At 46.7% G+C, this 13,880-nt stretch overlaps 1 protein-coding gene across 3 annotated transcripts in view; it reads left to right on the forward strand.

The window, feature by feature from the left end:
* LOC131188305 (amyloid-beta A4 precursor protein-binding family A member 3-like) overlaps positions 1-13,880 on the forward strand; it is a 31,035-nt gene extending 17,155 nt beyond the window's left edge. For 2 of the 3 annotated variants that reach the window (XM_058163496.1, XM_058163497.1), the window contains 5 exons: positions 231-431; positions 7,099-7,311; positions 9,670-9,789; positions 10,347-10,487; positions 12,195-13,880. In XM_058163496.1, coding sequence (XP_058019479.1) covers positions 231-431; positions 7,099-7,311; positions 9,670-9,789; positions 10,347-10,487; positions 12,195-12,266 — 747 coding nt within the window. In that variant the 3' untranslated portion in view covers positions 12,267-13,880. Of the gene's footprint in view, positions 1-230; positions 432-7,098; positions 7,312-9,669; positions 9,790-10,346; positions 10,488-12,194 lie in introns of those variants that run through there. The other variant, XR_009152761.1, reaches the window with a different exon arrangement.

Consider the following 13,880-nt stretch of genomic DNA (forward strand, 5'->3'; position numbering starts at 1 on the left):
CTGAGCATTTGCTGGTTGAGATTCGTAGTTGCCAAATTTTAGACCAAGCGGTTAGATGATCAAGGTCTTTTTGAATTGTAGATGTATTGTCAGTGGTGTTAAAAAGTTTGACATCATCAGCAAAGAGAAAAGATTAGATCTTGTCTTGTCAGAGTAATTGCACGCTTGGAAAGAAGCTAGTCCTGTAACTGTAGAAATGCTTGTCATTTCCTGCTTCCTGTGTCCTACAGGCTCAGCTGATAGCCCAAGCCATTGGGCAGGTCTTTAGCGTGGCTTACCAGCACTTCCTGCGGGCCAGTGGCATTGACCCCAGCCAGCTTGGCTCCTTGCAAGACCAGAACGATGATGAGAAGGATCCGGGCCTGATCGAAGGAGAGGAGCTATATAACGGAGACCTGGCTCACTTCTCCAAGCAAGAGAACTGTAAGGAAGTAAGAATGGAGAGGAGGTGTTTTGCTAGAGGTGGAGAGCATTGGAACCACATACCCACCGCAGAGGAAATGGCTACCCATCTTGGGTGCTCCCCTCAGTTGGGCCTTAGAATTGGCCAGTGGTTCGGCAGGCCACTCAATCTCCACTAATCTTTGTCTTGACCTGGTTGGCTCTCTAGATGCATTGGACTACAACTCCATGACACCACACACACACACACACACACACACACACACACATAGCCTGTAGCTGGATGGAATGATGGAAGCTGTAGTCTGGCACATCCATTGAGCTTTTGTTGGCAGGACGCTCATTATTTCCACCGTCTTGCTGTTTAGCTGCATTTCAGGCAGTTACACGACAAAAAAATCAAGACTGTAAAATGGTTGTTTTTGAAAAGTCGGCTCTCTGAGGGGTTGTAGTGAATGGGAAATGGGAAAATCCCCAACTCTGTGCCTCAAGTATGGGCCCTTTATAACTTGTGGACTTCAACTCCCAGAATTCCTGAGCCAGCCATGCTGTCAGGGTTCCAAGGAACACCCCCAACGAAATAAGGCTCTGAGGCTTGAGGTTCCTCAAAGTTCCAATTTATTAGAGATGTCATGTTGGCACAGTTGGGAAAATCCGAAACTGAAAGCTTCCAGGTTTTTCACATCCAGTTGACAGTTCACAGCTCTGCCCACACCCACAAGTTCATCACATTGTCCAATCAACTCTTCACACTCAATTGGATACAATCTTCAGGCAGTTTCCATCAGTCGCAGGATGTCCTTGAATACAGAATGTTGTTATGACTAACTTTCTACTGCTCCAACAACAACCCCCTCCCAACTTCCCCAGCTAAAATATGTGGCAGTTAAGAAGAAGAAGAAAAAATTCCTTCCAAAACTGACACATGTTGGCTCAGGGAGTTGAAGTCCACAGGTCATGACAGGACTATAGTTACCCACCCCTGTCCAAGAAGGTTTATAAAATGTACTGGATTTGATAAATCTTGGGAAAGATCTGTAAGTAGTCACTGATGTACGACTGGTCATCAGTGGGCACACATACATATTCTGTAGTCATGTGACAGCATTTTGGGCATTTGATAACCAAACCACATTTATAGCTATTTTAGTGGTGGGTTGCTACCGGTTCGCCTCAGATCAGGTGAACTGGTAGCAGTGATGGCGGGAGGCTCCGCCCACCTGCCCAGACACTTCTGCGCATGTGAAGAACAATAGTGGATTTCAGTTTAGTTTGCTATTGGTTCGCTCATGTGCACACTCACATGTGCACATGACATTTCTGCACATGTGCAGAAGCTTCTGTGCATGTGCAGAAGTTTCTGGGTGAGCAGGTGGAGTCTCCCACTACCAGTTCGCCCAATCTGGGGCGAACCAGTAGCAACCCACCACTGATGCAGAAACTTCTGCACATGCGCAGAAGCGTCTCATGCGCGCGCACGAGTGAACTGGTAGCAAACTAAATTGAAACCTACTACTGAGCTATTTGTACCATCGATCACATGGCCACACATTTTATGATGTTTTTTGTCGAAAGCTGGCATTTACTTCTGATTTTCAGCAAAAGTGGCCGATAGCAAACAATTGATTCACTGAACGACGCTCATAAAAAAAAAGGTTCATAAAATCAGGCCAGTCATGTGGGTGACCCCGCTTTACAGCCATCGTAATGGGCAAGCCCCATTACTTTCTAAGTGGAGGACTTCCTGTATCTTGTCACATTTTATGGTAAGGTATTCCAACAATATTAAGGGATGAAAAAATAAATGATCCTTATAGCCAATAGAAGATCCTTTAAGTTGTTCAATTGGCTGACTCCATTTTGTCCAGGGTGAGACCATGCCAGAATTCTCTAGAATGTTCCATCTTTTCCCCAGACCGTGAAATTTAATCCCAGAGGGAGTGATTTGACAGTTTTCTGGCAATAAATATTCTTGATATAGGAAGTGGTTCTGGAAGAGTAATATCCAGAAAGCTGCCAGTCTCCCTGGAACAGACCGATTAGTCTTGTCCTGGAAAAAAAAACAACCCAGAATATTCTCCTCAGAACAATTCATCTCCTGGATTTTTTAAAAAACTTTACCCAGGTTTTTTTGTTTTTCTTCTCAGCAAGTTATATTTTCAAAGAAAAGAATGCTTTCCTGAAGTGGGTGAAACAAAGGCAAAGAGGGTTTAAGCAGCGGTAGACATATTTTCTTTCGGTGCTGGTATTGGGGGGAAGGAAGAATCATTGGGTCAAAGAAATTGTGTCCCAACCTGCGGCGGAAATACTCCGTAGTTCGTCAGGCCAAAACGTGAGCAGCAAAGGAAAATGTGGAACCCACCACGTTTGTTGCGGCTGATTGCAATTCCTTGTTCTTCTCTGTCCCCAGAGAAGACTGAAATATATGACAAATTGCTGATTTCCAGTTGCACAAAGTATTTTCAGTTGCACACTATTTTCCTGTTTGTTTGTTTTTTTTAAAAAAAACAAACAAACCAAGTACATGCTAAAATAGCTATATTAAGCCTTTGCTTTGTTTAACAGATCTGGTTTCACAGACACACTTAAATCCCTAGGAGGTCAAGCAGTATATAAATTCGATACATGATCATTATATACGCAGCAAAGTGAAGTCAGGGTCGCCGGCCCTTTAGCTGGCACTGATCTTTATTTGCGGTGAGTTCTTCCCAACAACCTAGGACAGTGATGGCTAAACTTTTTGCCATTGTGCACCAAAAGCGGGGGGGGGGGGAGGGAGCATGGAGAAGATTGTGCGTGTGCATGCCCACACCCATAATTAAATGGCTTGGGGCCTGGGTACTTACGGGACCGCCTGCTGTTACCTCATGCCTCCCACCGACCCGTACGCTCACACAGAGAGGGACTTCTCAGGGTGCCGTCCGCCAGACAATGTCGGCTGGCGGCCCCCAGGGGAAGATCCTTCTCTGTGGGGGCTCCTACTCTTTGGAATGAACTTCCCCCTGGTTTACGTCAAATACCTGACCTTCAGACCTTTCGCCGCGAACTGAAAACATATCTGTTTGTTTGCGCGGGGCTTTCTTAAATTGTTTAGATTTTAAATTTTAAATTTCATTTAAGTTTTAAATTGAGTTTTTTTTTTTAGATTTTTAACCATTTTAATTTCGGCCAGACTGTATAATAAGTTTTTTAATTTACTTTTAATTGTACATGGTTTCTTTTTACCTTGGCTGTACACCGCCCTGAGTCCTTCGGGAGAAGGGCAGTTTATAAATCTAATTAAATAAATAAATAAATAAATAAATGCATCCCGCCCCCCCCGTGCATGTGCGCATGACTCCCCCATGCTCCCCCCTTTTGGCACACGATGGCCCAGTGGGCCCATTTTTCGCCCTCCCCAGGCTTCCAGAGGCTTCTGGAGCCCGGGGAGGACAAAAACGGCCTTTCCCACCCCACTGGAGGCCCTCCAGAGGCCGGAAACAGTCCATTTCCTGACTTCCAGTGGGTCCAGAAGGCCCATTTTTCTCCCTCCCCAGGCTCCAGAGGCTTTTTTGGAGACTGGGGAGGACAAAAACGGCCTTTCCCACCCCACCGGAGACCCTCCAGAGGCCGGAAACAGTCCATTTCCTAACTTCCAGTGGGTCCAGAAGGCCCATTTTTCTCCCTCACCAGGCTCCAGAGGCTTTCTTGGAGACTGGGGAGGACAAAAATGACCTTTCCCACCCCCCCACCCCCCCCGGAGGCCCTCTGGAGGCTGTAAACAGCCTTTTCCCCAACTTCCGGCAGGTCTGGAAGGCCCAAAAATCAGCTGTCCGGCGTGTGCGTGCACGCTGGAGCTGAGCTAGGGCAATGCTTGCGTGCCCACAGATATGGCTCCGTGTGCGCCACAGGTGGCACGCGTGCCATAGGTTCGCCATCACGGACCTAGGATGTTGTAAAGCATTGGCATAATATATGTGTATGGTCCAAGCAGTCTGGCCTTTTGCCATTGAGAATGGCAATACTGTCAATGGGCAGATTTTTCTAAGTGCCATCCAAGAATTTTTGGTATGTCTGTGCAGATTCTCAACCATCCTTTTGTTCGTGCCAAAAGTCTTCTCCCCAAACCCAAGAAAGTCCAGTTGCCTTTTGAAAAAAAGAACCTTTGGGATTTTTGGGGTATGGTACCGATAACCACTTGGGATCACCATATCTGGTTTATGCCATAATCTTTCAACTTTGATTAGTCAGGTCTTAATACTTAGCGATCTCCACCAATTCTTTGTCTTTTATCCTACTATCCCCTGGTATTGCCACATACGTTTTCCACACTTTTGCCTTTTCAGCCACCGTTAAATCTTGTGTGTTATGTGCCAACACTCTTTATCAGTTTGAATTTGGAAATCCCACAATATTTTAACCTGTTCATTCTGGATTATTTTTCAACTCTGTGTTCCCATAGAGTTGTTACATTACAGTTATTCATATTGAGGTTCCACCAATTGGCTATTTTTATTTTTTTAAAAGTCCCGGCAGCCTCAGGAGATTAAAATAATCCCCTTCCTTGTCCCCTGTTCTGGACAGATACAGGTAGTCCTCAAGTTACGACCATAATTGAGCCCAAAATTTATGCTGCTAAGAAATTTGTTGAGTTTTGTCCCATTTTACAACTTTCCTTGCCAGAGTTGTTAAGTGAATCATTGCATTTGTTAAGTTACTAACCATGATTGTTAAGTGAATCTGGATTCCCCATTGACTTTGCTTGGCAGAAGGCCACAACAGCTGATCATATGACCTTGGGACACAGCAACGATCATAAATATGAACCAACTGCCAAGCATCTGAATTTCGATCATGTGATCATGGGGATGCTACAATGGTTGTAAGCGTGAAAGCTGGTGTTACTTTTTTCAGTGCCGTTGTAATTTTGAATGGTCACTAAATGAACTGTTGTCAGTGGAGGACTACCTGTATATAATACTAAGATTTGGAAGCATGTAAGTCTGTTCCCAACTTCCATCAGCTCTACAGGTAGTCCTTGACTTAACAAACCATGATTAAGCCTGGAATGATGGTTGTAAATTGTGACAGTTATAAAGTGGATCACCATGTGCCGGGACCTGTTTTCATGACCATTTTTGTGGTCGTTGTTAAGCAAATACCAGAACTGTTAAACAAACCCATTGCACTCAAACTATGGTCCCTGGAACAGATACATGCAATGAATGTTTGTATTGCTGCAGAGAGTCTCCTCCTTCAAGGTCTTTTTGTGTGGGTCGGAGTGGGGCAGAAATTCCAACTTGGGGTCTGCTTCAGTCTCTTGGTGCGGGACTTTGGGTGAAGGCTGGGGGGAAGTGCAACTGGTGGTGAAGAGCCGGAGGGCCTTGTTCCAGTGGGACTGCATCATGGCCTGGAACTGGCTGATCATCTGAGCCTGCTGAGCCTCCAGGTGCCGGTACCTGGCCTTGCATTTCCGCAGATCTTCCCTCTGCTTGGAAAGCCTATGCTTCTAGTCCTCAGTGAGGTGGTTCTGCTGAGCCTCCTTCTTGGTCAGATCCAATTTGAACTGAACTGTTTTGCCAACTCTTTCTTGTGGTGGCTGCTTAGCTCCAGCAACTGCTTCCTGTTGGGGCCCTAAGGAGCCCAGACGGGGAGGCGAGGAGTGGCTGGGAAGGGAGGGGCGAGTAAAGGCCAGTAAGGTGCCCTTCGACATGAGTGTCATCGAGTTGACCATGCCCCCCTAGTCACATGACCACCTAGCCACGCCCACACAGCGGGTCATTAGGCAGATCATATTAGTGCTCCGTGGGATTTAAAATTATGAATAATGAGGTCCAAAAGGTTGGTGTTCTGTCTCCCCTCGCCTCCGTCCGAGTGATGGCTTAGACGGGAACTGAAGACTTTATTATTCCAGCGTGCGGGACTAGCCTAAGAATAAAATGTTTTAGTTAAATTTTAATGGGGGTTTTACTGGTTTTTATTGTTTTAGTGATCAGACCAGGATAATATTTAGTTTTAACTGGGTTTTAATGCTTATTTATTAGATTGTTTTTAATATGCCTGTGAACCGCCCTGAGTCCTACGGGAGATGGTGCGGTATATAAGTTTGATAAATAAAATAAAATAAAAAATAAATTAGCCGGCACTATCAGCTCTGGCAGCAAACTAGCGAGCATATGCCAAGTGACTCTGTTATCTCCCTTGATGCCGATGAGTCACCCAGGAACAAACAGTACTTCAGCTCTAATTAAGCAGTTGATTTGCGTGCTACGAAGAGGCATAGCAGCCCTCGCTGGTTTTATATCCTGTGGGGTGTGGCTCCATGACTTAGCACTTCCTAGGCCTGCTCCACCCCTGCTTCTGTTGTTCCCGCCTCTCCTGCCCATGAAACCTAGGGTGCAGCCAGGCCTGATTGCCATCAGCTGGGTCTGGAGGGGTAGCCTGGGGCGGGGAAGAGTCAGGGAATGGAGGCCTCGTTATCTCCTCCACCTGGCCTGCCTCTGGCTCCTGGAGCTGAGCCAGGGAAGCCGGTGCTCACGAGGTAAGTCCTGATGGCCCTTCCCCCTCACTTTCCAAGTCACTTTCTGGCAGGGGGCCCGGCTCGGGGGGCGCAAACACAACAGTTGGTGATCCCTGCTCTAAAGGATATGAAACACTTGATCCCCTTCTCTTTCAGTCCGATAAATCTCTCCTCTGCCGTTCGGTGTCTCCATACAGGTCGTTATCTCCAAACAGAAGGGCGAGATCCTGGGCGTGGTGATTGTGGAATCTGGCTGGGGATCCATCCTTCCCACCGTGGTCATTGCAAACCTGATGCACAGGGGAGCGGCCGAGCGATCCGGCAAGCTGAGCATTGGAGACCGCATCATGTCCATCAATGGAACGAGCCTGGTGGGGCTGCCCCTCGCCTCATGCCAGAACATCATACGGGTGAGAAAGCGATTATTGTAAAAGAATATTTATTACCTTTTTTTGCTAGAGCAGGGCTTTCCAGCCTTGGTAACTTTATGCCTGGCGGACTTCAACTCCCAGAATTCCCAAAGCTGGCTGAGGAATTCTGGGACTTGAAGTCTGCCAGGCTTAAAGTTGCCAAGGTTGGAGACCCCTGAGCTAGAGGTCTTCAAAATCAAGGCTGGATTCTCAGTAATCAGATGAGCATCTAGCACCGTGATGGCCACCCTATGGCTCGCGTGCCACAGGTGGCATGCGGAGCTTATTTTTGGGCACTTGAGTGTTGCCCTAGCTCAGCTCCAGCACGCATGTGTGGGCCAGCCAGTAGATTTTCGGGCCTTCTGGGCCCACCGGAAGTCGGGAAATGGGCTATTTCCGGCCTCCGGAAGGTCTTCAGGGGGTGGGGAAGACCGTTTTTATCCTCCCCAGGCTCCAAGAAAGCCTCTGGAGCCTGGGGAGGGTGAAAAATGGGCCTACTGGGCCTACTGTTCCATCGCGTGGCAAAAGCGGGGGGAGCGCTGAGGGGTCATGTGCGCATGTGTGGGGGGCAGGGCACATTGAATTATGGGCGGGCACACATATGCGCAAGCCCTCCCGCAACCCCCCTGCTTTTGGTACACGACGGTAAAAAGGTTAGCCATCACTGAGCTAGCATCTTGATTACATGACCTCTAAATTCTCTTCCAGCTGTGTGATTTTAGGATTCTTTCAAACTCTGGGGAATCATGTGAGCATGTTCATTTAGCTTTCCTGGCAAGAATACCATAGAACAGGGGTCTGCGATGAATGGTTGCAGGAACTGGGCATGGCTAATCTGGTGAAGAGAAGGACTAGGGGAGACAGGATAGCAGTGTTCCAATATCTCAGGAGTTGCCACAAAGAAGAGGGAGTCAAGCTATTCTCCAAAGCACCTGAAATCCAGACAAGAAATAATGGATGGGAACTGATCAAGGAGAGATTCAACCTAGAAATAAGGAGACATTTTCTGACTTGAGAATAATCAACCAATGGAACAGTTTGCCTTCAAAAGTTGTGGGAGCTTCATCACTGGAAGCTTTCAAGAAGAGACTGGACTGGCATCTGTCAGAAATGGTGTAGGGTCTGCTGGAGCAGGGGTTTGGATTAGATGACTTCCAACTCTGTTAATCTGTAATCTAAAACCCCCAGAATTCCTCAGCAAGCATAGCTCCCAAGGAATTCTGGGAGTTGAAGTCCACAAGCCTTAAAGGTGCCAAGTTTGGAGACTCGTGTCCTAGAAGAAAGGACTGGCAAATCACATCTCTATAGATGTACTCTGACATTGTTCTTTTATTTTAGAATATCCTTTTTTCACATCTGAATCTAGCCTTCAGACCTGGGATTTTCTCTTATCTGCCCACTCATTATGTTCTATTTAGGTCTTGAATAAATATTACCCACACACATCCCTATTAATTAGGCCCAGCCCTGCTTAGCTTTTGAACTCAAACCAGTTTGTCCGGCACGCAAAAGAGATTGTAAAATTGTTGTTGCTCCCAGGCTGAATACGTGCTAGAAAAGCCAAGGGTGGAGCATAATTTCCAGGAGATCCAAGATCGCAGCTGATGATCTCTTCTAGGCCTTGTGGAAGGAAGCAAGATAAAGGTAGTCCTTGACTTACAACTGGTCAGGCTCCATTAGGATCATAAGTCATGACGAACTAAAGCAGGTCACACTCATGAATGACCCAATTTTATGATTTATGTGGCAGTTGTTAAGCAAACGCCGTGGTCATTAATCAAACCAATTGTGCATTATGGGCTGGTTTTGCCAAAAACCGGAAGGTAATGTCAGTTTTCAGCAAAAATATCATGAAATGTAGTTTCTTTCTCCAGGGGGATCTGTCCCCATTTGATCCTCCAGGAGGATCTGTCCCCATTTGGTTCCAATAGAGGCCCCATCACCACTGTAACTTTTTTTTCTTTAAACGATCCTGTAATCCCTTGCATAGGGATGGAGTCGGGGTGACTGAATGGAGCCGAGCATTTACTGGCTGGATGCCCTTCCTGACGCCTAAGCTGAGTTCACAACAGATATTTTTTTATTGTGCCCAGAAAGAGAAATCCCTGACGCTACCTAGGATCAAACTCACAGCCCCCTGATTGTGAGGCAAGAGCTCCACCCCTTAGGCCACCACACTGCTCCCCATCACCACTCTTAAGTCCCTCCACTTATTGCTAGTCAACCTCTTCTCCTTTCTACCATCAGTGTTTACTCCAGAGTTAGATCATTGTATCATATGTCCAAAGTACAGTAGTCTTTCAGACATTCCCCCCAAACAGCTCTAAAGGCCTTTGCTTACGGTTTCTTTCTCCCCAGGATTTAAAAAATCAGATTGAAGTAACCCTCAGCATCGTTCATTGCCCTCCTGTCACTACAGCAATTGTCCGAAGGCCTGGCACAAAATACCCTCTGGGATTCTCTGTGGAAAACGGCATTGTGAGTAATCGGGGGTAGGTGGGTGGGGGCTGAGAGAAGTAAGCCAAGCTCCCTGTTTAAAGGGAATCCAAATTACAAGTAGCTCCGTATTGCTCATCAGATTGACTGAGGGGGTTCGCCGGAGCAAAAGTTTGGCACACAGGTGGGTGTGGCCAGCCATACAATTGGATGTCAGGGTTCCGACGTATGCCCTAATTAAATCATGAGCCTCGAGCCAAGCTTCAAAAGAAATCCACTTATTTATTAGGAGCTTCATGTTGGCACGTTCCAAGTGAAACCAACTCCAACCCCACGTAATTTACGACCCAGGCATGACCCTGTTTGCCCCCTCCCCCCAGGGTGTGTCATCAATCACATTCGCCAATGGAGCAATTTCGCCTGTCGTAGACATCACTCCCCTCCGGCTGCTGTGGGTAACCCTGGGAGACAGCTTTGAGAGAGATGTGTCTGGAATGTGCTGTCGTGCTGCTTCGCCGGTTTTTCCATCCCCCTTGCCTATGGCAACTTGAGAGCAAGCCAGGGATGTGAGTTGACATTGGACTTTTCCCTGTGCCCAGATCTGTAGCCTCATGCGTGGCGGGATTGCAGAGCGTGGTGGCGTCCGTGTGGGACATCGCATCATTGAGATCAACGGGCAGAGCGTGGTGGCCATGCCACACGAGAAGATCATCCAGATCCTCAGCCAGGCGGTCAGCGAGGTACGTGCAGAGCGTGATTCTCTAGTTGTGAAAAGCTGATTGTGAAAAAGCCACATCGAACGGGCTTCCTCTTCTCTTCTTTCCTCCTGAGGATTTCACGGTGGGGTTCTTGATTCTTGGGTGAGAATTAGAAACAATTCAAACAAAAAAAAAAAAAATTGGACGCACTTGCCTTAGCAAATTTGTGAAAAGGTTTTTGGAACCGGGGTTGATGGCAAACCCAACTCCTCAACTTACAACCATTTGTTTAGTGATGGAATTTTCAACGGCACTGAAAAAAGTGACTTGATCGCTTTTTCTCACTTAACGATCGTTGCAGCTGCCTCATGGTGTTGTGATCAAAATTCGGATATTTGGCAACTGGTTCATATTTAGGGTGGTTTGCAGTGTCCTAGGGTCATGTGATCCCCTTTTGCAACCTTCTAACTCAGGGGTCTCCAACCTTGGCAACTTTAAGCCTGGAGGACTTCAACTCCCAGAATTCCCCAGCCAGCTTTGCTCTGGGAGTTGAACTCTGGGGGTTGAAGTCCACAAGTCTTAAAAGAACCAAGTTTCCAGACCCCTGCCATAGACTATTAGGACGGGAACTTCCATTGCTAAGTCATGCAGCCATTAAGTGAGTCAGGCCCAATTTTATGTGTTTGCCATGGTTGTTCAACAAATCATATAATCATGAACCAAATCTGCTCCTCTGATGATTTTAATTGTTGGAAGCTGGCTGGGAAAGTCGCAAATGATGATCACATGACCTCAGGACACTGCAACCGTCGTAAATACATGCCAGTTGCCAAGTGTCCAGATTTTGATCACATAACCATGAAGATGCTGCAACAGCTGTAAATGTCCAGTTTCCTCAGTGCCATCGTATCTTTGAATAGCGACTAACCCAATGGCCGTACGTCAAGGACTACCCTCTTTGAAGCAGGCCAGGTCAAGGAACCAGAGTTTGCAGGGATTTTTTGAATGTGGCCTAATTCTCTCATTGGGTATAATAATCGAATCCCGGAAACCCAAATTGAAACGGGTGCGATAAGAAGAGAAGAGAAGAACGAGGCGGGCAGATCATCCTTTACCTTTTGCAGTAACTGTAGGCCAATGTTTACCAAACTTGGCAACTTGGAAGATAGAGGCGGACTTCAACTCCCAGAATTCCCCAGCCCAGCATTGCTGCAATGTTGCAATGCTGGCTGGGGAATTCTGGGAGTTGAAGTCCACCTCTCTTCCAAGTTCCCAAGTTTGAAAAACTGATGTAGATCAAGGGTCCCTAACCTGTGGGCCACGGCCCATTACTGGGCTGTGGGCTGTTGACCACTGGGCCACATGAGTGGCTGGCTAGTGCACGTGTGTGTGTGTGTGTGTGCCTGTGTGCCAGTGGTGGGTTTCAAAATCTGTGGGCGTGGCTTGGTGGGCGTGGCAGGGGAAGGATATTGCAAAATCTCCATTCCCACCCCACTCCAGGCGCTCGTGGCCTCATTTGCGTTGCGTGTGTGCAATCGTGGCCCTGTGCACTCGCGCATAAAGGCACCTCCACCACCACCCCGCCAATCCAGAAAGGTTGGTGACTTCTAATAATAGATCATCACATACATGGCAGCCATTTTGTGACCAGGCAACATTCTCCCCACCCTTCCCCATGTGAACCCTCATGTGCCATTACTCAGCTTCAGACATGCCCCCTGACTTGGTTGCACTTCTCCTTCCTTGCAGGTCCATATCAAAACCATGCCAGCCTCCACCTATCGTCTTTTAACTGGCCAGGAGCAACCCATCTTCCTCTGATGGGCCCTGCTTTGGCCACTGGCTTCCCGTGTCTGCTTCGTAAGCTTGCTGCACTCCCAAATCTGAAGCCGGCCTCTGGGCTCAATGCCCCAGATTCACAAGAGTTTCGTGGCTGTTTCTGCTGCATGAACCATCCAGCCAAGTTTGTTGTTGGGTTTCCTTTGCTGGGGACATTTATCTGGGGTGTGAACTTGGAAGTTATGCCTATTGCTTGAGGTTGGCTTCTACACTAGAAAGCAAGAGATATTGGCGATTGAACCTTACACTACTGTGCTGTCCCTGACCTAGAACGGATGGGTTAGACTCTACCACTTGCAGGGGAGACCTGAACCAAAGTGAGTGGATTAGACTCTACCACTTGGAGGGGAAACCTGAACTAAAGTGGGTGGATTAGATTCTACCACTTTCAGGGGAGACCTGAACCAAAGTAGATGGATTAGATTCTACCACTTTCAGGGAAGACCTGAACCAAAGTGGGTGAATTAGATTCTACCACTTGCAGGGAAGACCTGAACCAAAGTGGGTGAATTAGACTCTACCACTTGGAGGGGAAACCTAAACTAAAGTGGCTGAATTAGACTCTACCATTTGCAGGGGAGACCTGAACCAAAGTAGATGGATTAGACTCTACCACTTGCAGGGGAGACCTGAACCAAAGTAGATGGATTAGACTCTACCACTTCCAGGAGAGAGGAATGGTGCAGGGTGGGAAGAATTTCTTATTTTTTTTTTAAAGTCCTAAAGATTGCAAAGCAGGTGGAGAAAAGCTTTCACATTTCCCAAGGGGAAATCTCTTTCACAGAACCTTTTTTCCACAAAAGAAGGGAAATATGAAAATATAGCATTTGGTAAATGCTCTTTGAAGTGGTTCAGTTCAGAATCAGGTGCCTTGACATCGTTGTCAAGATCTCCTGGCAAATTTACAAGGTTCTGCCCAGCAAGATTTGGGGTACATAGCCTACTCTCCCTGGCTGTGTGGGATCCTACTCCCAAAATTCATTTTTGCAGTCATTCAAGTCTGGCTTTTGCCCTTAGAAATCGGAGCAAACTCTCCTGGTGTCTGGACTTCAACATACTGCTGACAATTCTATAAGTTGTTTTGGAGAGACTGTATGCATTTTTTTAAAAAAATTCAACTACTAATACAAACTTCGAGATGACCAAAATACTAAAATTATTTCCTAAAGCAGATCAGAGGGGAAAAAAGTGGGACTAAGTGCTCTTTTTTTAAAAAAATCACTCTATTCTCTGCACACCAAAGATTAGAGAAATGAATATTATTTGCTGTTTTAAAGCATCTTCTTGCTCTCACCGGAGAATGGGAAGAGTTTGTAAGAGTTGACACTTTTTGGCAAGACAATCCCCGTTAAGCAGCCTTAATTGCTCAGGCAGCTGAAGTTTGTGACTTGTTTTGTAAATGTTAAAAGTAATAGCAGAATTGCAAACTTCCCTCCAACGCTTTCAGAAATGTCTAGAAAGCCTTAGAAACTGCGTTAAGTTCTGGTTTGTTTTACCGTATATGTGCTAAGCCTGGGTCAGCAACACTCATGTCCAGGCTCCCAGTTCCCCCCCAAATAATAATAATAAAATCCACCATGTTGTGTTTGCATTCTT

This window comes from Ahaetulla prasina, chromosome 1, assembly GCF_028640845.1.
Source record: "Ahaetulla prasina isolate Xishuangbanna chromosome 1, ASM2864084v1, whole genome shotgun sequence".
Taxonomy (NCBI): domain Eukaryota; kingdom Metazoa; phylum Chordata; class Lepidosauria; order Squamata; family Colubridae; genus Ahaetulla; species Ahaetulla prasina.